General features: G+C 39.1%; 1 protein-coding gene across 2 annotated transcripts in view; it reads right to left on the bottom strand.

Annotated features, from left to right (window-relative positions):
- Positions 1-1,091: 1,091 nt before the first annotated feature.
- Positions 1,092-19,153, bottom strand: part of tmeff2a (transmembrane protein with EGF-like and two follistatin-like domains 2a) — a 29,347-nt gene continuing 11,285 nt past the window's right edge. The window contains exons 5-10 of one of the 2 annotated variants that reach the window (XM_042336297.1): positions 14,829-14,925; positions 10,751-10,899; positions 6,518-6,577; positions 5,713-5,833; positions 5,555-5,608; positions 1,092-3,289 (exon numbers count right to left, since the gene is read on the bottom strand). In XM_042336297.1, coding sequence (XP_042192231.1) covers positions 3,193-3,289; positions 5,555-5,608; positions 5,713-5,833; positions 6,518-6,577; positions 10,751-10,899; positions 14,829-14,925 — 578 coding nt within the window. In that variant the 3' untranslated portion in view covers positions 1,092-3,192. Of the gene's footprint in view, positions 3,290-5,449; positions 5,609-5,712; positions 5,834-6,517; positions 6,578-10,750; positions 10,900-14,828; positions 14,926-19,153 lie in introns of both variants that reach the window. The other variant, XM_042336296.1, reaches the window with a different exon arrangement.

Raw genomic sequence — 19,153 nt, 5'->3', positions numbered from 1 at the left:
AGCTAATTTACACATCACAATGTCCCACAAACAGCCATGAAGTGAATGCCCAATTGTATCTGGGGGATTGTTGGTTAGGACACTACCAACGTGTGTATAAATGTGTATTAGTATTGTGTGCTCTGAGACACTAACCCACGTGAAGGGCTCTTTTTAAATGCAAGTCTTTGCATGTCTATTTTTCACTGTTTAACTGTCATTGCATTTTCCATAAAATATAGTCAATTCACTTTACATTATATTCTGTGAAGTGCTTTGAGATATCTTGAAGACGTAATAAGGTGTTATATCAAATGCAATGATTATTATTATTATCATCATCTAATTTCATCCTACTTTTCGTTATGTGCCTCTCACTGTGTGCTCCTTTCTGTTAGCTTCCTTTTACAATGTATGTATGTGCATGTCTCTCACTCTCTCTGTGGATTTTTGCCTCAAACTACATATATCGATTGCTCAGTGTTGCCCCTGGGCTTGTAGATCTTCACCCTGTACATGACTTCAATCACATTCTTTATAAATATCCTTTTCCATGTCAAACACTACCCTTATCTTTCACATTATTTATTGAAAGAATGATAATGAATTAAAGGGCCCAGAGGCTGCCCTGGGGATACCTACAAAGGAACCTGGCTATTGGATCAAAGTTTCGAAAACTTCAGTGCTTTTCGGAGAAACATTTAGAATCCCAGGTAACCCTTTTACAGGAGGGTCCACAGGAGCTGTGAAACAAAGTGATGTTCAGCCTGCGGCCTTTGGTTGCTTTTAGGGAATAGCGACTTCAAAAAATGTTATAAACCTACATAAAGGACATTATTGTTGTACAGTTCAATCCACACAGACACAAGCATACTAATGCCCTCCGCTGGTATAATTCCACTTCACGGCACTATCCTGTGCGAAGAACGCTATACAAATGCAAGTGGTTGCTGTTGTATCATCAGGTCAAGTAAGTTTTGCTGTAAACATCATGACTGCAGGACTGTTTTGCAACAAATGTCGAGTTTATTCCGCGTCTGAAACATGCTTGAAGAGATTGAGAATCAGGTAAATAAAACTGCAGAGCTTCATTCAGAATTACCTCCACAAGCTAAGATTTCAAGGCAATTCTTTATTCACACTTGTTATTTGACACCATTACATATACAGCAATACACAGACAAACGGAAAGGTGCAGCTTAGAAACATATTAGTGACTGGTCAGGACCGCCAGCTTTGAAGAATAAACCATGTGTGTCTATGAATGATTTGCTGGTCTGTATCACCATTTATACTGTGATAAAGTTGCACCAGCAGTAAACATTACAAGATTGTACACCTAAGTGTGGACATTATACAGCAGTTTATATCAAAATTGTATAATGCCACATGCTGCTTTTCTCTTCTAGGTTTACATACAACATTGTAATGCTCTTTGAAATTCAGGAGATTAAATTACATGTTGTACAAGAATCATACATGTTTGAATTCGATCTTGGAATTATGCCCAGTGTCAGAAATGGTCTGGAAATGCACACACACCAATGAGAACTCTGGCTTAAGATTTCTCCAAGTATCTTGGACCATCAATAACTCTGCTGTTGTACCGTATGAAATACAGAACTGTGCAATGGATTCCGGTGTTGTGCACCTCTAAGACACATATTAGACTCGCAGTTAGGTGGAAGGATCATGGTAAAGATGATAAATCTCTACGTTCCAACATGTTAGTCTTGGTTTCCTTGGTGGTGATGTCTGTAATAAATACTTGGGGGCTTTGTTGTTACAGGCAGCAGTCTGATATGTTACCCAGTGTTCCAGAGTTGGGAGCCTTTTCATACCTAACAAGAATTTGGAAGCCTAGCAGAGGATTCAGAGTAAGTGCTTAAGCTCTGGTCACAGCAATTGGCACTGTAAGAGTGATATTCAACTCTCACAGTGAGGGTGACGTGGATTCTCAATATTGGAGGGATGCCCCGTGCTCACTCTCACTCAGTTGCACTTCTATCACATCACTGGGGCCGGGCTGTGACCTAGATCTAGTCTAGTTGGATTGCAATAGAGTCCCAAGGATGTGACCTATATCTCCAGTTCTGTAGCCTAGACGACAGCTCAGCCCGAGGACGAAGCTATGCAGGGAAGATGCACTTCAGGGAATACAAGTGCAATAGTTGATGTATAAAAAACAATTGCAAATGGTCTATTGCTGCAGTTATTTCTGTCAATTTGTTCTGTAATGCTAGTATTGGAAATGGATATTCCAAATGGGAATCAACATCATAGGGAACAAAATGTCCCACTTGTTCTCTTTCAATCCCAGTAACTAGGTGTGTGATTCCCCACGGATCCCCATCCTGGCCAATTGGACGTTTCTAGTCTCATTGGCAGCTAAGTTTCCTGGGTGACCTCTAACTCACTGATTCCAGTGGCTCATAATGCCTGTTTTACTGTTCATATAAAAGGTGATCTTTGAATTATTCAAGTGCACAAAACACATAATATAAAATCGGAAAGCCTGCTGATGACTCTTATTACTGTACTTTCTCCCTATCGCTTGGCAATCTAAATTGAGAGAGCCTTGTTAACTGTGATTTTTGTTCCACTGACATGTATAGTATAATAGAGGATAAATAGCATTCTATTTACAGTACCTGAACATTTCCAAGCCTTCTGGTCTTACTACTGGACTATTACAGCAGCCACAGTGGTAACAAGTAACTAAAAGAATCACTCATTGTTAGAACCTCGCTAGTCACAAACTCATAGCTCTGCAGGAATGAATTTTCAGCCACAAACACAAACTCCTCACTCTCTATACTTTTAACGCAATGTCGTGCCTGACTGAAGATTACAAATTGCTTGCCTTTTAAAAAAATAATGCAAAGTACGTCTCATCTTTAAAAAATTCCTAAACATCACAGAAATATTTATTTTTCATTAGTCCGGCTTTTGTTTTTCCATAGTTGTGCAAAGGAAATCAATATTGTGATTTAGTTAACCATTTAAGTTTTTTTATTACGGAAAAAATCACATTGAGACAGCATATACTGTTTGAAATATAATCCAGACATAGTCAAATATAGCTGTAGTATGTGTATTCATTGGTGTAGTATACCACAAATGCAAGGCAACATGTGTAATTCCATTTTGTATGATTAATCAGTAGTCCGAGCTTTGTGTAATTATTTTTGCAGCTGTACAGTCATGCACCTTTTAAATTAATCTTGTGGATGCTCTTGTTGTGTTGTCGGAACTGTAATGTATTGAGTTTTGTTTCTGTCTTTGAATTCTGTTGCCCCTAGGACATTTTCTGCAGACGGAAAACAAAGTATTATTTATTCATCGAGCAGCACGGAATTATCGCTTTACTCCAAAGGAGTTCATACATTTTTTTCGTCACATATTTCCAAACAGAAAACTGCAATGGCTAAAATCTGTACAATTGTGTGTCGTATATATTGTAAAGAACCCCAAGCTCTGCGTGATATTGTGTTGGTCTTTTTTAAGTAAATGTTACTGTTCCAAGATCAGAATCTCCACAGAGTGCTATCAAATAGCAACAATGCCGATTTCACAATTTTCTAAACTTTGAGACAATTAATAATAATAATAATAATAATCCTTGCATTTGATATAGCGCTTTTCACGTCAGGAGGACGTCCCAAAGCGCTTCACAGAACACACTGTAAAGTGAATTGACTGTATATTTGTGGGCAAACGCGGCAGCCAATTGCGCACAGCAATGACCCACAAACAGTCGTAGATTGAAAATGACCAATTTTATTATTGTTTTTGGTTTTTGGAGGGATTATTATTAGGCGTGTGGAGTAAGGAAACTTGCCCAAGGTTTCGCCCTGCCTGGAATTGAACTCAGGTCTCTCGCTTGCAAAGCGAGTGCTCTAACCACTGAGCCACAGGACTCCACGGTCCAATTGGGACGATGTTTATTGGAAGAGACGCAGAGGCATCCTGTTTGTTTACGTGAAGAATCCAGAAAACAAGTTGCACATTAATTTAATCATACTGCATTAAAATGAGATGAATTCGGATCAGAGTGACGTGCTGTGTAATTATATAATTGCAAGGAATGCTGAGAGGTCAATCATGTCACTTAATAGGTCAATTTGCCTAAGTGGTATTCCGATAAACACATCCGCATTGCATTTATAATCATATGAAATTGTTTCAGAATTACTGGTTCAATAAAATCAATAAATGTTTTCCTTTCTCTTTGCTTTATTTCCTTTCCTCAGTCGAGTTCACCCTGTGTGTTGCTATATACTTTACATTTTCATTAATTTTCATTTCTACATCTCAAAATACACAGTCACTACACCTTGCAGGATATCTTGGGAAGAACTTCGAGGTGTCCCCCCGATGTGAAAAGCGCTATACTAAACCATTTATTGTTCTTGTAGGCTTTAAACCTTTCCATAATTCATCTTTAAAGCTGTACTTTCCCTTCCTGCTGAGGAAATTTATATTTTAGCGCCTTTTTTGGCCTGTTTATACTGTTGAAAGAGAAGTGATATTGCTTCCATCGGAAAAGTGCCTGCAATCAGGGAAACCTTCTTGGTTGTACCAGAGATGAGTGCAGCTGTGCATCAATTAAGCATCAGTTATATTGAATGCCAGTGGTTATCAGATGATTGCAAAGGTGTGAAATGAGGTGTCAGTGAATCCACCTTCGCCAGGTTGTCTGAGATGTCTCAAAGCGCTTCACACAATAGATTGTAAAGTAGATTGACTGTGTACTTTGTGGGCGAAATTTCACGCTCCCAGAAACCTATTGGCAATGTACAGTATAAATATGGTCTCAAGTAACGAGAATCGTTGCTAGAGGCCACATTCCTTAACTTGTGGAATGACACTGAGAGTATCATTTGCTAAAGGATTTGTGCATCGCAAATGCTGCCGGTGCCTAGATGTGTCTAAGGTTGACCCTTCGGAACTCCACTTGGAAACTGACCTCCACCCTAACCTTTGTGACAGCGGATTATGGCTAGAATTAGAGAAAGATCATGGTGGGAGATCGGTATCGATTGGGCCTAAGTGGAATATCAGCCTTAGATATAATTGTGTACCTACTAGAGCGCTAGTTGCAAATGCTTTTGTGAATCTTACAAAATGGATCTTACTGTATATAGTAATTTGGGGGAGAATATTTGAGCACAAAGTGAGGGACATCAGTGATAAGGAATGTACTGTGTTTCCACTTTACATAGAAATGTACAAAGCTGGAGAAGTGCCTTTACAATCTATCTGACCAATCTCTTATTTCTAAATATCATTGCTCTTTGGCTTTGATACACCCCACTTGCCAGCATCAAGCACTGCCAGCTCAGCAGAGCACAGCTCACTTCCACTCCGCCCAGCAAGATACATTAGTTAATAAAACAATACAGTGGATATCAAAGAAATATTCGACTGTTAAATTCACTGTCTGGCAAATGTATCTGTGTAAGGTTACCTTGTTATGCAAAGAACTACGACTAAAATGATGGCCACCTGCACACCTCCAATGATGGATGCTATTAAGACATACTGAAATTTTCCAGCTCCAGGAACTACGTACAAAACATTAAACTCCCTTTGTTCACAGCGTGGTCCCTTAAAATCTGCTTCGCATCTGCAGAGTGGGAATAAATGAATAGAAATGAAATTTATGTAATAAGACGACGAAAAAAGAGCTTGCGACACTTTGAAGGGCGACTGCACAGCTTTAAGTGTTACCTGCATATTGGCTCCTGCTTATGAATCCCGTATTCACATTTTCCATGAAGACAATAAGTAGCAAGAGGTTTAGGACAAGGGGTAAATCGAGCAGTTTCTTCTAGTTTATTTGCAGTCTCTTCTGCAATGACATGTAGAAACATGAGATTGAGAGTCAATAAAAGTTAATAAGGGATTATTGGAGCTCGCAGCTCTGTGTAAGTGCCAGTCAGGGGTGGGAGCATGACATTTAGGTGTAATTCAGTATAAATGAACTCCGCCTTAGCAACAACTTCAAGATCATATTGATCAACACAAATGGTAAATAAACTTCAGAGGCACTGTTAGAGCGAGAGAAGGGAAATAGCAGCAGAACAGGGCATAATCGCTGTGAAATTGAAGAGCACAAAAGCAGTCGAGCATTGACATTCTCTAACCAAACCAACTGACAGTGATCCAACAATTCACCTTGTACTGGATCCCAAATAATGAAAATTTTATTTAAAAAAATAAAAGTTCTTAAGCGTGCTTCTAAACCACCCTGCAAAACATCCATCTTTGCAAATAAGCTGTTCTAAGAACTATCGAGTGCTGAGATTTTCAATCACATAACACCCTCAAAATAGAACTTACTGCAAGATTTTTGTGTTAAAAATCGTCTCGCGGTATTGCAGATATGTACGGCATTTAATAACACCTGAGCATTGCTAAGTCCCTAATGTTCTTTTATCAAAAATGAAAATACTCAAATCTCATTTGAATTAGGCTTAATTTGTAGCTCAAACCGGCCTGCAGCCCATAGAGAGTTGGATAATGAAACACGTACCTGTGTAATCGGTCCTTGCAAATAGCACATCTTCACTTTTTGTACTTACGGTCACATTCTCTGTATAAAAGAAATTAGAAATTTAACTCAGCAACAGTAATTGCTGAGTTACGGTCAATGGCGCATCCTGTGACACTTCCATTAGCTGTCTCCAAATCTGCTTTATGTTGCAGTTCGAGAGGCTAGAAGATGTGGCTGCTGTGTTTTCAATCTCTGGAGGGCACGTATGGTAAACGGCATTCGCCATATGTGCGAACATCTGACTTCATCACTTGCTCAGAATCAATGATAGTGTATCATTGCGATCGCCAGGACCCATATATAACAGTAGTGAAGGCTGGGAGATAAGCTGAATTATCAGGCTGCTTTCCACCCAGTTTTTATCCCAGTTCCGCTGACGTGGCGATGGCCAAACACATTCCCATTGAAGGCCCGCACATTAACGTTAGACATTCACGCATTGTGCGACGATACCATTCACTCCAAAGGGTCTCGTCTGGGTGAAGGCAATGGGAGATCTGATTCCAAATAAAGACAAGCTTACTTTGAGCGGGGTAACTTGTGATGAGAAAGCGGTGTGAGAGCAACAGTCGTGAACAATCTATCTTTCACTATCTTCCCCCAGCAGGGTATAAGACAACTACTTAATTTAATTCGATGTATGATTAAAAATGTACACGAACGTAGTAATTTTAAATGAATTATCCCGATGCGTAGTGACCTCTGGGGCACATGCAAATTAGGAATGATTAGAGTTTATGGAATTAGGAAGTTCATTTCCAGAACATTTTTACTTTGATAAAAGATGAACCATTAACTACAAAGAAAAGACACAGTAAACAAAATGCAAAATACTGTAATACTGTAATATATAATAGTGTTACCAGTGACTTCTGTTTTTGTTTGTGAAAAGACACAGTACACGCTTTGGAGGCTTGTTAAGTATTATAAATGTGGTACTTTGCTTTTCCTTGTTACTACTTCTTCCTACTTCCCCCAATTCGGTTCTAATCCCTGTAGTCCAAATTCCTTCATTGTGTTATTAATTTGGTCTTGTGATTCAGACCAACAAATTTGCAATTTCAATGTGATGGAGGGAGTTTCCTGGCCAACAATCCTCCAGTTAAAAATTGATCATTCATTTCATGGCTGTTTTGGGGACATTTCCGTGCATAAATTGGCTGCCCTGCTCGCCTATGAGTAGTCACTACACTTGACAGAAAACTCTCTGAAGCCCTTTGAGACATTTCAAATTTATAGACACTATTGCTCATTGTTAAAGAAATGTAGGGTCTTTCTCCTGGTTTATATTCCCCCACCATCGAAATGTATCTCTAAATTCAAAGGAATTGACTACTTATCTCATTGTTGTTTTTAGGCCAGTGTTGAAACAGATTAGCTGTTAGGATTTGTCTACAGAAAATCCTTCATTCCAGTTCTAATGAGTTTATATACTTAAAATGTTTCAGAACATTTATTTTACATGGAAGTTGCCATATAAATACAAGATATTGTTATTATGATTATTACTCTCAGAGAAGGCAAGTTTATGGATTCCTCGTGGATGTTGTCAGCAATTTATCCTCCAACAAACACAGAATGATACACAAACCCCTCTTCAGCTATCTTTGATTTCTACAAACTACAGAGACAGGAAAGCTTGACCCCCAGGAAGTCATAATGGATGGTATTGAAAGGGGAGATGAAAGAGATTTAGGTGTGTTAATTGGTTTACTGCTCTTTGTTTCCTAACAGTTGAATTGAAATTCTGGTTGGAGTTGTGTGTAGCGCCTTTGCCAATTTTAGCCGTGGACGAGATTTCCCCATTGTAATTGGGCATCGCCAACGACACTACATGCAATGCAAGCCAGAATTTCAGGCCAAGTGTGAGATGGCAATAAAGAAAAGCAAACAGGATGCTGAGATTGAACCGCCAGTAATCATGCTGAAACCGTGCTCAAGTCAGGCAGTACCTGGATACTGAGTACAGTTCTGGTTGCTGCGACATGAGGCCAGCCACGTTCTAAAGGCAGTGCAGAGGAGAGCAATGGGGTTGATCCGCTGTGGTAGAGGGATAAGATATAAGGAGAGACTAAATAAACTATGACTCTTCAGCTTTTGAAAGTGGTGTCTCAGAAGGGACACCCAAAGCAGTATTTTTAGATCTGTCAAGGCAACAGGACAAGAGGGACTGAATCATGGTTTAGCAAAGGGATGTTTAAAGTGATATCAGGTACCATTTTTGTACACAGACGGGTAATTAACAGTTGGAACAGGTTACCAAGAAAGGTGGTTGAATTCAGATTGGACCCATTTTTAAAAAGAGCTAGAGACTGCAATGGGAAGGTGATAGGATTGACATTGTGAAGGAAGAGATTAAATGGGCCAAGGAATTTTCTTCACCAGAACCTCTCTTATTATCTTGACTGTTTTGGAAACTTGTTGATTTTTCAGAGTTTCTAGTTTAGAATTAAGAGACAGATATCTGAGAATTAGTTACTCACGACTGATACCTTTTGCTTAACACTCTGTACACTGGAGGACTCCACAATCTGAGTCAAGAAGAATTAATGGACCTTCTCAAATAAGGCCATGTATAGGAATTGTGTAAAAAAAATGTGTTTATAGAGAAGACATATATGATTCTTCAGTAATGAGCAGATCGCAAATATTAGATAGATCCTTTCAATTTTCAGAAGAAACAAAACATTGTTGTACAATACTACTTGTCACATTAACTTTAAATTCTTATTAAATATCAAGCAGCATTTACTGTTGCTAAGCATCTTTGACATTTTAAATGTTTAAATGTGATATTTTTAAACATTTCAAGATTTTGAAACATACCTGAGATGTCTCAATGGCGTGATAAGTCACGAACTATATCAAATACAACCATTATTATTACTGTAATGGTGAGCTATTTGAGTGATTTACTGTATTTTTGTTCCCTTTTTCTCCCTCTGACTATGTGGCTCAAATCCTGATCTATTTTATATGCTAGGGAGGGAGGAGGAGAGACTTTCCATCTGTGATATCGCTTTGGATGATTTCATTGATGGGTTTTGCATTAACTACCAGAGGGCATGGTTGAATACTACACGAATAGAAAAGCTGGCTTGTAGCAAAGGCAGAGTATTAATTTCACTTGAGATTGGGAGCTGAATTTGGGTTTGCTAGCCAGGAAATCTAGTGTTCCAGCTACTCGTCTATCCATAAGAATTAAGCTCAATGCTTAAAAAAAACCTTTCCTTTCTGAATTTCAGAAGAAACACTGCAGTTGCATTAAAACCTTCAAGACAGCTATCCTGTTTTTTCTTGTATCACTACAGCACTCGTCTGACAAACACTGCTGTAATTGAGAGCAGTATATACAGCATACCCAGAATAACAACTATCTGAAGAAGTGTGGTACAATGATAGAATACATAGGAGATTAACTAAATTCTAGTGCACTATTCTTGAGTACAACTCTTTTGTTCTCAAACGATAATACAATACAAGGCAGGCCTGGTACAAGAACTGCTGTAAGTAAAACCCTCTTCCTGTCACGCGTTCTCATAAAAACAGCTCATTGTCATTGTGATTCATGGAACTGAATGAGACATTAGCAGTCACTGACCTGCATGCACTCACTCTCTGTTTCATTTACAATGTTCGGGAAGGGAAGGGAAGGGAAAATAACCAGGGTTCCTGCTCTTGATCTCTCACCAGGTAGAGATGTTGGGTAAGAATTTGACGGGTCATTTTTTCTTTTGGATTTTGCTAAAGTGGGATTTGTCATTTCCTAATCTAGCGCAATCTGATATTTACAAACTGCAATTAATGCATCGAATGCGGTTTGTGAATGCTACGTTCTTGACCTCCAGGATCATTGCCTTTAAATGAACACCTGACTGTTCTGTTACTTCATGTCAGGAGATGGTGAGCGGACTATGTCTGGCATGCAGAGTACAATTTAGCATCATTATCCTCTGCTTCCTTTCAGATGGCCCATTATTCTGACATATGAATTTGGATCTACAGGGCCTTGTGGTTCAAGCCAAGGAGTGAGAAAACCTTACATGTACCAGACAAGAATATCAGAATATCAGAGTGTTGCAGGCACAACTGACAAATGTTGCCAACCATTTAAGAACAATTTTACATGTTGATTATTCATTGCTTCCTGTAGAAAATAATTCTTATACATAATATCGGTATCAAGTACAGTGGCAAATCTATTGACGTTACCTGGACATCGTCCCAAATGCTTTACTTCTATGAACTCCTGAGTCTGGCAGGATGCATCCTTAACCTGGCAGGGGTTATTGTAGGATTTGCCATCAGAAGCACAAACCTGGTTGAAGCTGATGCGGGAACAGTCAATGTTGCAAACACACCTAAACAGACAGAAGGAAATGTACGTAAATTGACAATCTCCTCGATGCAGAATTGCTCAGCTGTAATAACAAGTGAACAAATCTGACAGTAACATATGGTATAACACTACAGGATGTGGCCACTGTTCCCTCTACAAAAACATAATATACCAACTTGATAAAGCTTTGATTTTTCAAAAGAGCTATTATTACTTTTTAAAATTAGTTTTGGAAAGCACCTCTTCAAATTCAGCAAAGCAGAACATATATGAGCTAGTAATTTAGCCCCAATCGGTGTTGATATACTGTAATATTGCAGCCAAATATTGTGTAAAATAAATGGTTGGCATTTATCTAAAACTGTGCAATATTACATACTACATCTAAGTGTCAACAAGTATAGATAAATTAGTTAATGGGATTTATGAGACACTGAATCATTTGGGGGAAAAAAATGACTTTCACAGCACGTCTGTGTATTTATGATTAGTAACATTATGCTAGAATAGAAAAGAAAACTAATTTTGTAAATGGAAGTAAACTGTCTACTGACCTTGTGTAAGAGCTTTAAAATGTTCTAATCTCCCTTTGTTTAAAATGCCATGAAACAACAAATGACGGTTTTTATGTAATTGTGCATTAAGCAAATTAGAATTTCATTGCACTTAAATGAGCAGTGAAGATACTACGGCAGTCAGTATATTGTTAGAAAGTAGGGGACAAAGCCATTTGAAAATATGCAAAATTATATGTTAGTAATCTGCACATCTCCAGGTCAGAATCTGCCACTGTATTACAAAATTATTATTATTCATATACATTATCACAACAATAACAGGGACACGATTGAAATAATGACACATCTGGATGTTTAATTTAGCTTCAAGTCTGGGTGGAACCAGCCTATCTAAAAAAAGGTAATGTGCAACGATATGCTTTTCTAAGCTGTGCTCTTGAATATTACAACAACTTGCATTTATATAGTGCCCTTCATGCCGGACAGCTTCTCCGAGGAGTTAAAGTATTCCAAACAGACACTGTGACTATGACTGAATGGAGAGTTCTAATATTAACACTTATCTCTACTAAGCGTGGAATATTTTGGGATAGTCTTAGGCAATAACTACAAAGTGGTGGAGCAAAATCAATTTTTTAAATTTATTTATTGAAAAAAAACAAAAGGAAGGATTTGGGGTGTGTTAAACGTAGAACTTCTGAACCCATCTTCATAATAATATTGAGAGTGTTCGATTACAATACGATGAGATAATCAATCAATCAATCAATCAATCAATCAATCAAGCAAACAAGCAAGCAATCAATCAAAGCTCAGCCAGACACAGAGAGTCGAGCACGTAAGTGTTATAATTTACAGCAGTTAATCCGACGTGAAAGGCACTATACAAATATAATTTTGTTGTTGTTGTTAAATAATGCCTGGGCATCAATGCCTTTTGTGCCCAGTGCTTGAGTCTGACAGTATTTTTTGGAATGCTCTGGTCCAAACTAACCTCAGTATTTACGCAACAGACATTAAGCCTAGAAAGGCAGCAGAGTTGAGGTTTTCTTGGTTGCAGGGTAGCTGACCTCAAGACAATGCTAGCATTTTAATAATACCTTGCATTTGATATAGTGCCTTATCATGTCTCCAAGATGTTTCAAAGCGCTTCACATAATACTGTAAAAGTGAATTGATTGTATATTTTATGGACGGAATCTGGCAGTCAATTATGCACAGCAGTGTCCCACAAACAGTCAGGGATTGGGTGAACAAATTATTATTATTATTTTAATTGTACTCTTACAGGTAAATGTCTTACTCTCTTTTTGATCAAAACAAGACATACTCAGGTTCGTTTCTGGATTCATTTCATTTCAGTTGGCTAGTCACAGTACCTGGTTGGAGGAGTTTATAATTAAAGGACTCCTTCACGCACCAGACACTAATACTCTACATGATCTCCACACTCGGTGTTGATAATTGAATTTTATCTCAGGATAGGCCTCTTTAAGTGAAAAGGTTTGGTATTGAAATCAGACAGATCTTGTGTAATCCTCTGACTTAATATAATTTGATTTAACATGTTATTATAAACTTGTAAGCAGAGAAACAATTGAACGAACACTATAGTTTATGAATATAGGCTCTAGGTTTTCTGTCTCATTGAACAGCAATTTGCAGTTGAGGATTTTTTGAGTTTGCACATCATGTTTTTTTTGCTAAATCTTTATGTAGTTATTCTGCGTAAGACCCATGCACTGGCACGACAGATCACACTCACTTTTTAACAAAAGATTGTAGTAAACCCTCAGTTTAATCAACGCTTCATAACAACTACGATAAGGGGGTTGAATTTCCATTTGTGATGCTCATTGAAATGTAACTTCTCTCCCATTTTAGAACCAGATTCATGAGAAGACATAGGACTGGTCAGATACAGAAGAGATCCAACCAACAACAACTTGCATTTATATAATAATAACTCTTGCATTTGATATAGCCCCTTATTACATCTTCGAGACATCTCAAAGCGCTTCACAGAATATATTGCAAAGTGAATTGACTGTACATTTTGTGGGCGAAACACGGCAGCCAATTGCGCTCAGCAGTGTCCCAAAACAGTAAGGATTGAGCTGTATATAGCACGCTTCACCAAAGACAGCTGAATAGATCTAGATCAGATGGAGAATAAGGCTTCTTCTGTTCTGCTCCCATTATGTGTCAACTCATAAGTTCAGAACAGCAACTCCTTCTGTACCAGATGCACCAGATGGGTTTCGCCCACAAATATACAGTCAACTCACTTTACAGTATATTCTGTGAAGCGCTTTGAGATGTCTCAAAGATGTGAAAAGCGCTATATCCAATGGAAGGATTATTATTATTATTTATTGTAGATGAACATTTTCTATTTCCCACGCTGGATACTCTGAGTGTGACTGTTAACATAATAGTGTCAATTAGCACTGAATTATCGATTGCTTTGTGCTGCAAATTTGTGCTGAGGTAAGGCTACCCACATTTATTTAGGACAACAGTTGTTAGAAAGAGAATACTTCCATTTCATTTGTTTGGCTTGAACCTGAACTTGGATTCCAGAGCTGAAAGCACCATCCAGCTGGTGATGATACTGGACAGTTACATTTGTAGTTTATGATTACTAACATATATTTGTTAAGCCCTCCCAATTTTTTCCATTCCTCTGATGTTGCTGCTGACTCAAATAGTTCCATAGATGTCAGCTGCCCTCCACTGACTCACAATGATTCTTCATGCCTGAGCCCAGATAGTGAGTTAGCAGGCTTTATAACATGAGAATATCACATCCAAAACCTGGTCCTGCAGTCACTTCATTTATACACGTGAGCACTTTCCAGCACGAGTTAATTACTAGCACTCAGAAGTGGAGTCACTACTCTACCTTTCTCTTACCTGGGCATTGAAGCCTATTATAATAAGAGATTATAATAATCCCTCCAAAACAAAAACAATAATAAATTGGTCATTTTCAATCCACGACTGTTTGTGGGACACTGCTGTGCGCAATTGGCTGCCGCGTTTCGCCCACAAATGTACACTCAATTCACTTTCCAGCATATTCTGTGAAGCGCTTTGAGACATCTAGAAGGCGTGAAAAGCGCTATATCAAATCCAAGGATTATTATTATTATTATTATAGTGCCTAAGGCAGATCAGCTAATTCAACAACAACATCAAATTACATTTGTATAGCGCCTTTCACATCAGGAGGATGTCCCAAGGCGCTGGACGGTCAGGGATCTGCACCCGAGCTTGTGGCTTGGATCAGGAGGTGGGGGAAGGCGGGGAGGGTAGGGGTAGGACCTATTTGGGTTCGCAACATTGAATTTCATTGCAAGCAGTGACTTCAACAACCTAGCCATGTGGGCACCCAAATATGTTCTTCAATCAACACATAGCAGCATTTTACCAAACATCTTCTGCATCCTCATCGCACTCTGCCCCAAACTGGCAGATATCACAGGAGGAGGTTTTCTTCTGAATAGTTTCTCCCGAACCTTCGTTTCCTGTGGGGTCAATCACAGAATTTCAGACAGAATAGATTTTAAAAGCTGCAGGAAATAATTATTTGTTCCCTCATTTTCTGAAGCATGTTATGCGTTTGAAAAGGATTCAAGCCATTCTGTTAAACAATTACGATAGAATGATTAATATTATTATTATGAATATTATTATTATTATTACAGCATTATTATTTCCTGTCTCTTGTTTAGTATTTTGTAGTGTGTGCGCAGTGAACCCTGAAATGCCGACCTGCCCTATTCGTGCCCTGTTATAGCATTGGTTGGGATTTTATGGGCTGACAATTACTGTGTTGTAACACAGCTCCACTCTAATTATGATCATTCCTAACTATATCTATGTGTTATGTCTATAAAGCTTTAAAGTTCAGTTTATGAAGGGAATTCTTCCATTACTTCTTCTTTTCATTTCATTGAATACCTCACTGCATTTTCCTATTCCTCAATGAGTTCAAGGATTCAAGCTATCAGTCAGTGACATGAATGCCCAGTTACGATGTCCCCTCCATTTCATCATTCACATATAAACAATGAAGCTACTGTTGTTGAGGCTAGAACTGTGGGCCTGAAATTCCACCTAGTCTAAGCCTGGAGGACAACCCTTCTTCAAAAATGTAAGGTTGTGCAAAATTGAGAAAAAAATGTTGAATGAAGTCCTAATCTGGAAGCCAGTTTATCTCAGTTAAGACTGAATTTCAGAATTTTCCACAATTCTATGCAACCTTTAAATTTGTGATTAAAATGGTCACAGGCTACAGCTAGGTGGGATTTGAACCCAGCGAGTCTTCAACCGAAGCAATTTACCAACACATTTTTCAGGAAAATGGCAGTCACGATAATCTGTGCCGCACCACACAAGTCAGCAGAGAAGACACTGATAAGAATGGGAAGCAGGTGAGAAGCAGGCACAGTAATTACACAGAGAGATGCAATGACTGTACTAGATGGCAGCACGTTACAGCAATTGAAAGTCAACACAAGAAAGATGCAATTTAAAATAGTGTAAACGGGCACTTAAGATGGAACTATTTTAAACTGAACAGATTAGACTACACAGTAATGCCCTTTTTTGGAGGGGGGGGTTGGGGATGTTTCTTAAAGAGCAAAGTGAAACCAAGATTGCACTTTTAACAATAGGATCAGAAGAGGTATTGAAGATTTGAACCAAGTGACTGGTCCATGAATGATGCATTGCTATTGTAATGAGCTGCGGCATATGCCATTACCTTATTCATGTACAATACATAATTACGCCGGTTTAGTTTATATCAGGTTAGACTTCGGTCAGGGTAATCTTAAATTCCGAAACCAGAGATGATGTTTGATCACACCAAACCCAGATTTAATTTAAAGATAAATCTCAGGAGTTCAAGTGTAAATCTTCCTATCAGGGTTCTATTTTGAATAAAAAATAACAGAGTTAAAAGAGAGGTAAGGCAGTGGCACATTGCACTGCGGCATCAACATACAGTGCCACTGAGCTAAGGGAACACTAGGCTCCGAACAGACTCCTGACTGCTGACCTCAGCCACATACTGAAAAGAGATCATAAAGGGAGGGTAAACAACTCCCCACTTAATGGGAAGATTTGTCCCTGGGCTGCCTCCTAACTTCCTGATCTCAGACTAGCTTCTGTGCAGACCTTGAATTGTGTGAATTATTAGTGACGATGGTGACAAAGTGCGACTGTGAATTTTGATTTAATTTTCTCATGTTCTGAAGGTGTCAGAAACTTCTCTGAGCAAGTGAGGATGACAACAACAACACAATTATATTTGTAAAGCGCCTTTCATGTCGGGAGGACGTCCCAAGGCACTGAACAGTCAGGGATCAGGACCTGAGCGTGGGGGAGTGCGTGCAGGGTTGGGATGAGAGAGGGCAGAGAGGTAGGAGGGCGGCTAAAGGCACGGTTGAAAAGGAGGGTCTTGAGCCGTGTCTTGAAGGAGGCAAGGGAGGGAGCAAGGCGAAGGGATTATGGGATGGAGTTCCAAAGGGTGGGGGCAGAGAGGCTGAAAGGCCGGGTTGGGAGAGAGACAGGGAGCAGTCCGGAACCTGCTGAGCGGAGGGAGCGGACGGGGGGGGGGGGGTCAGGAAGGTGGGGGGGGGGGGGGGGGGGGTGGTAATGTAATGGAGGGCCCTGAAAGTGAGGAAGAGGATTTAAAATTTTATCCTCTGAGGGATGGGGAGCCAGGGGAGCCGAGCGAGGGTGGAGCTGATGGGGTCACGGAGCCTCGTGTGGAGAGGACACGAGTTGCAGAGTTCTGGATGATCTGCAGCTTGTGGAGGGAAAAGTTGGGGAGGCCGACAAGGAGGGAATTTCCATAGTCACATCAGGACTCACTGCGTGAAGCCAAATTATAAATTAAAAGAACATAAATCTACAGCATTTTGAAGTTAAGAAGAAATCATTAGCAAGGGAGTAACTCCAACTGATCTCATGGCTCACGGTTGCAAATACAGGGTGACCAATAAGTCGTAATACCGTTACAATGTCTAATTAAAGCAATGATATATTTTTTAGATAATAATAATAAATCTTGCATTTGCTATAGCGCCTCATCACATCTTCAAGACGTCTCAAAGCGCTTCACAGCATGTGAAGCATGTAAAGTGTAGTGACTGTGCATATTGTGGGCAAAATGCAGCAGCCAATTGTGTACAGCAGTGTCCCACAAACACCGCTGGATTGAGTGACCAATTTTTTTATTTTTATAATTTATAGGGCAGTTATCACAACTTTTTGGTCACCCTGTACAAGTACTTTAGTGGACGTGGATTGAAATGTGTCCACGTTCTTGTTTTTTTTCCAAATCATTTGTTACTGACCTTAAATTGTAATTTAAAAAATAGTCAGCGAGCTTGTAAGTGTGCTAGCAATGAATATGAGCAGATCGCATACTAAACTCTGCCATAGTCACGCTAGGACAAAAATGAGAATATATTATGCTGAGTTACCAGCCAGCAGCTTTCATTAACAATCACCCATTACTGTTGAATGCAAACAGGAAATGATATGAATTACAAATGCATTCTGTAAGGATTTTGACACTTGGTCCTGATTTCTGCTTTGGTCTTTGTTCTAAGTCTCTATGCTTCTTTTGTATTTGACTCACTTGCCAACAATACACAGGCAGCTGCCAACAGCTGCAAGCTAATTTCTTTCCAGGCAGAACTGGTAAACATTAACAGCAACAGAGGAAGATTCATATCCTTATCGTGCCTTAAAGCCTTGAAAGTCAGTGCCTTTATAAGGTCAACAGAAATTAACAATCATTTTCCATCACGGGGCAGACTGCAACTCAAAATGTACAAAAGAAGCAAGTTCCAACCAGCCCCCACCCACCAAGGAAAAACAAGATTACTTTGTGTTTCTGAAAACAATCGATATAATTTATGTGCACTGGTTAGACAAAACTCAAGACAAGCTAATAACTGTTATATGAAACAGATCTATTCAGCGAGTCTTTTTACTATTTATTTTGAAGCAACACCCATTATCCTCTTCCCCCAACACCCACCTCAACCCCCCCCCCCCCCCCCGACCAGTGAGAATTTACTGGCGCGCTGTTAATTATACCTTGAGATGATCAATGCAGTTGATGTTTCGTTTTCGTGTGCTATATTATCTAGCGCATATTATGAGTTATTATTTTAACTTCACGCATGGCAGCAATACACAGTATTCCGTGACTGAATTTATCCAGAGGATTCTGGTGATTTTTAAAAAAAAAATCCCCACAGAAGCACTGCAAAACTGTTCTTGCATCTATCTGCAGACAGGCTGATGGAAAAGATTATCTGCAGTTTCCCTAGGCAAAACTTTACAGCAGCACTTTATACTGTTGAGGTAAATTTAATTAAATGTACAAGACAGTTCTGTCTTTTTAAATGTAAATCCACCAAATCCTGATTTTATTAATGCTGTTCCATAGAAAGTGCTTCTGTGCAGCAGACAGAGCCTGCATGTATCTGTCTTACACTCAACCATTCACTCGGAAATGATTGAAGTGTCGGGCCTCATATCACCAGAACAAAAATCTGTATTGAAATATGCATTATAATTTCTGATGGCATGTTTTACCCTCTTTTCTTTCCCCCCATCCTTCCAACCCTGAACCCAATAATTTTCATGTGCTTCACAAGTATTCCATATATGAAGCCAATAATATAACTCTCAGAGAAAAATAACAAATATTGTAACTATACTGTTTAA

The sequence above is a fragment of the Callorhinchus milii genome, unplaced genomic scaffold, assembly GCF_018977255.1.
Source record: "Callorhinchus milii isolate IMCB2004 unplaced genomic scaffold, IMCB_Cmil_1.0 Scaffold6, whole genome shotgun sequence".
NCBI classification, from domain to species: domain Eukaryota; kingdom Metazoa; phylum Chordata; class Chondrichthyes; order Chimaeriformes; family Callorhinchidae; genus Callorhinchus; species Callorhinchus milii.
Note: the sequence above shows the minus strand (reverse complement) of the source record. Positions and strands in the feature narration are given on the sequence as shown.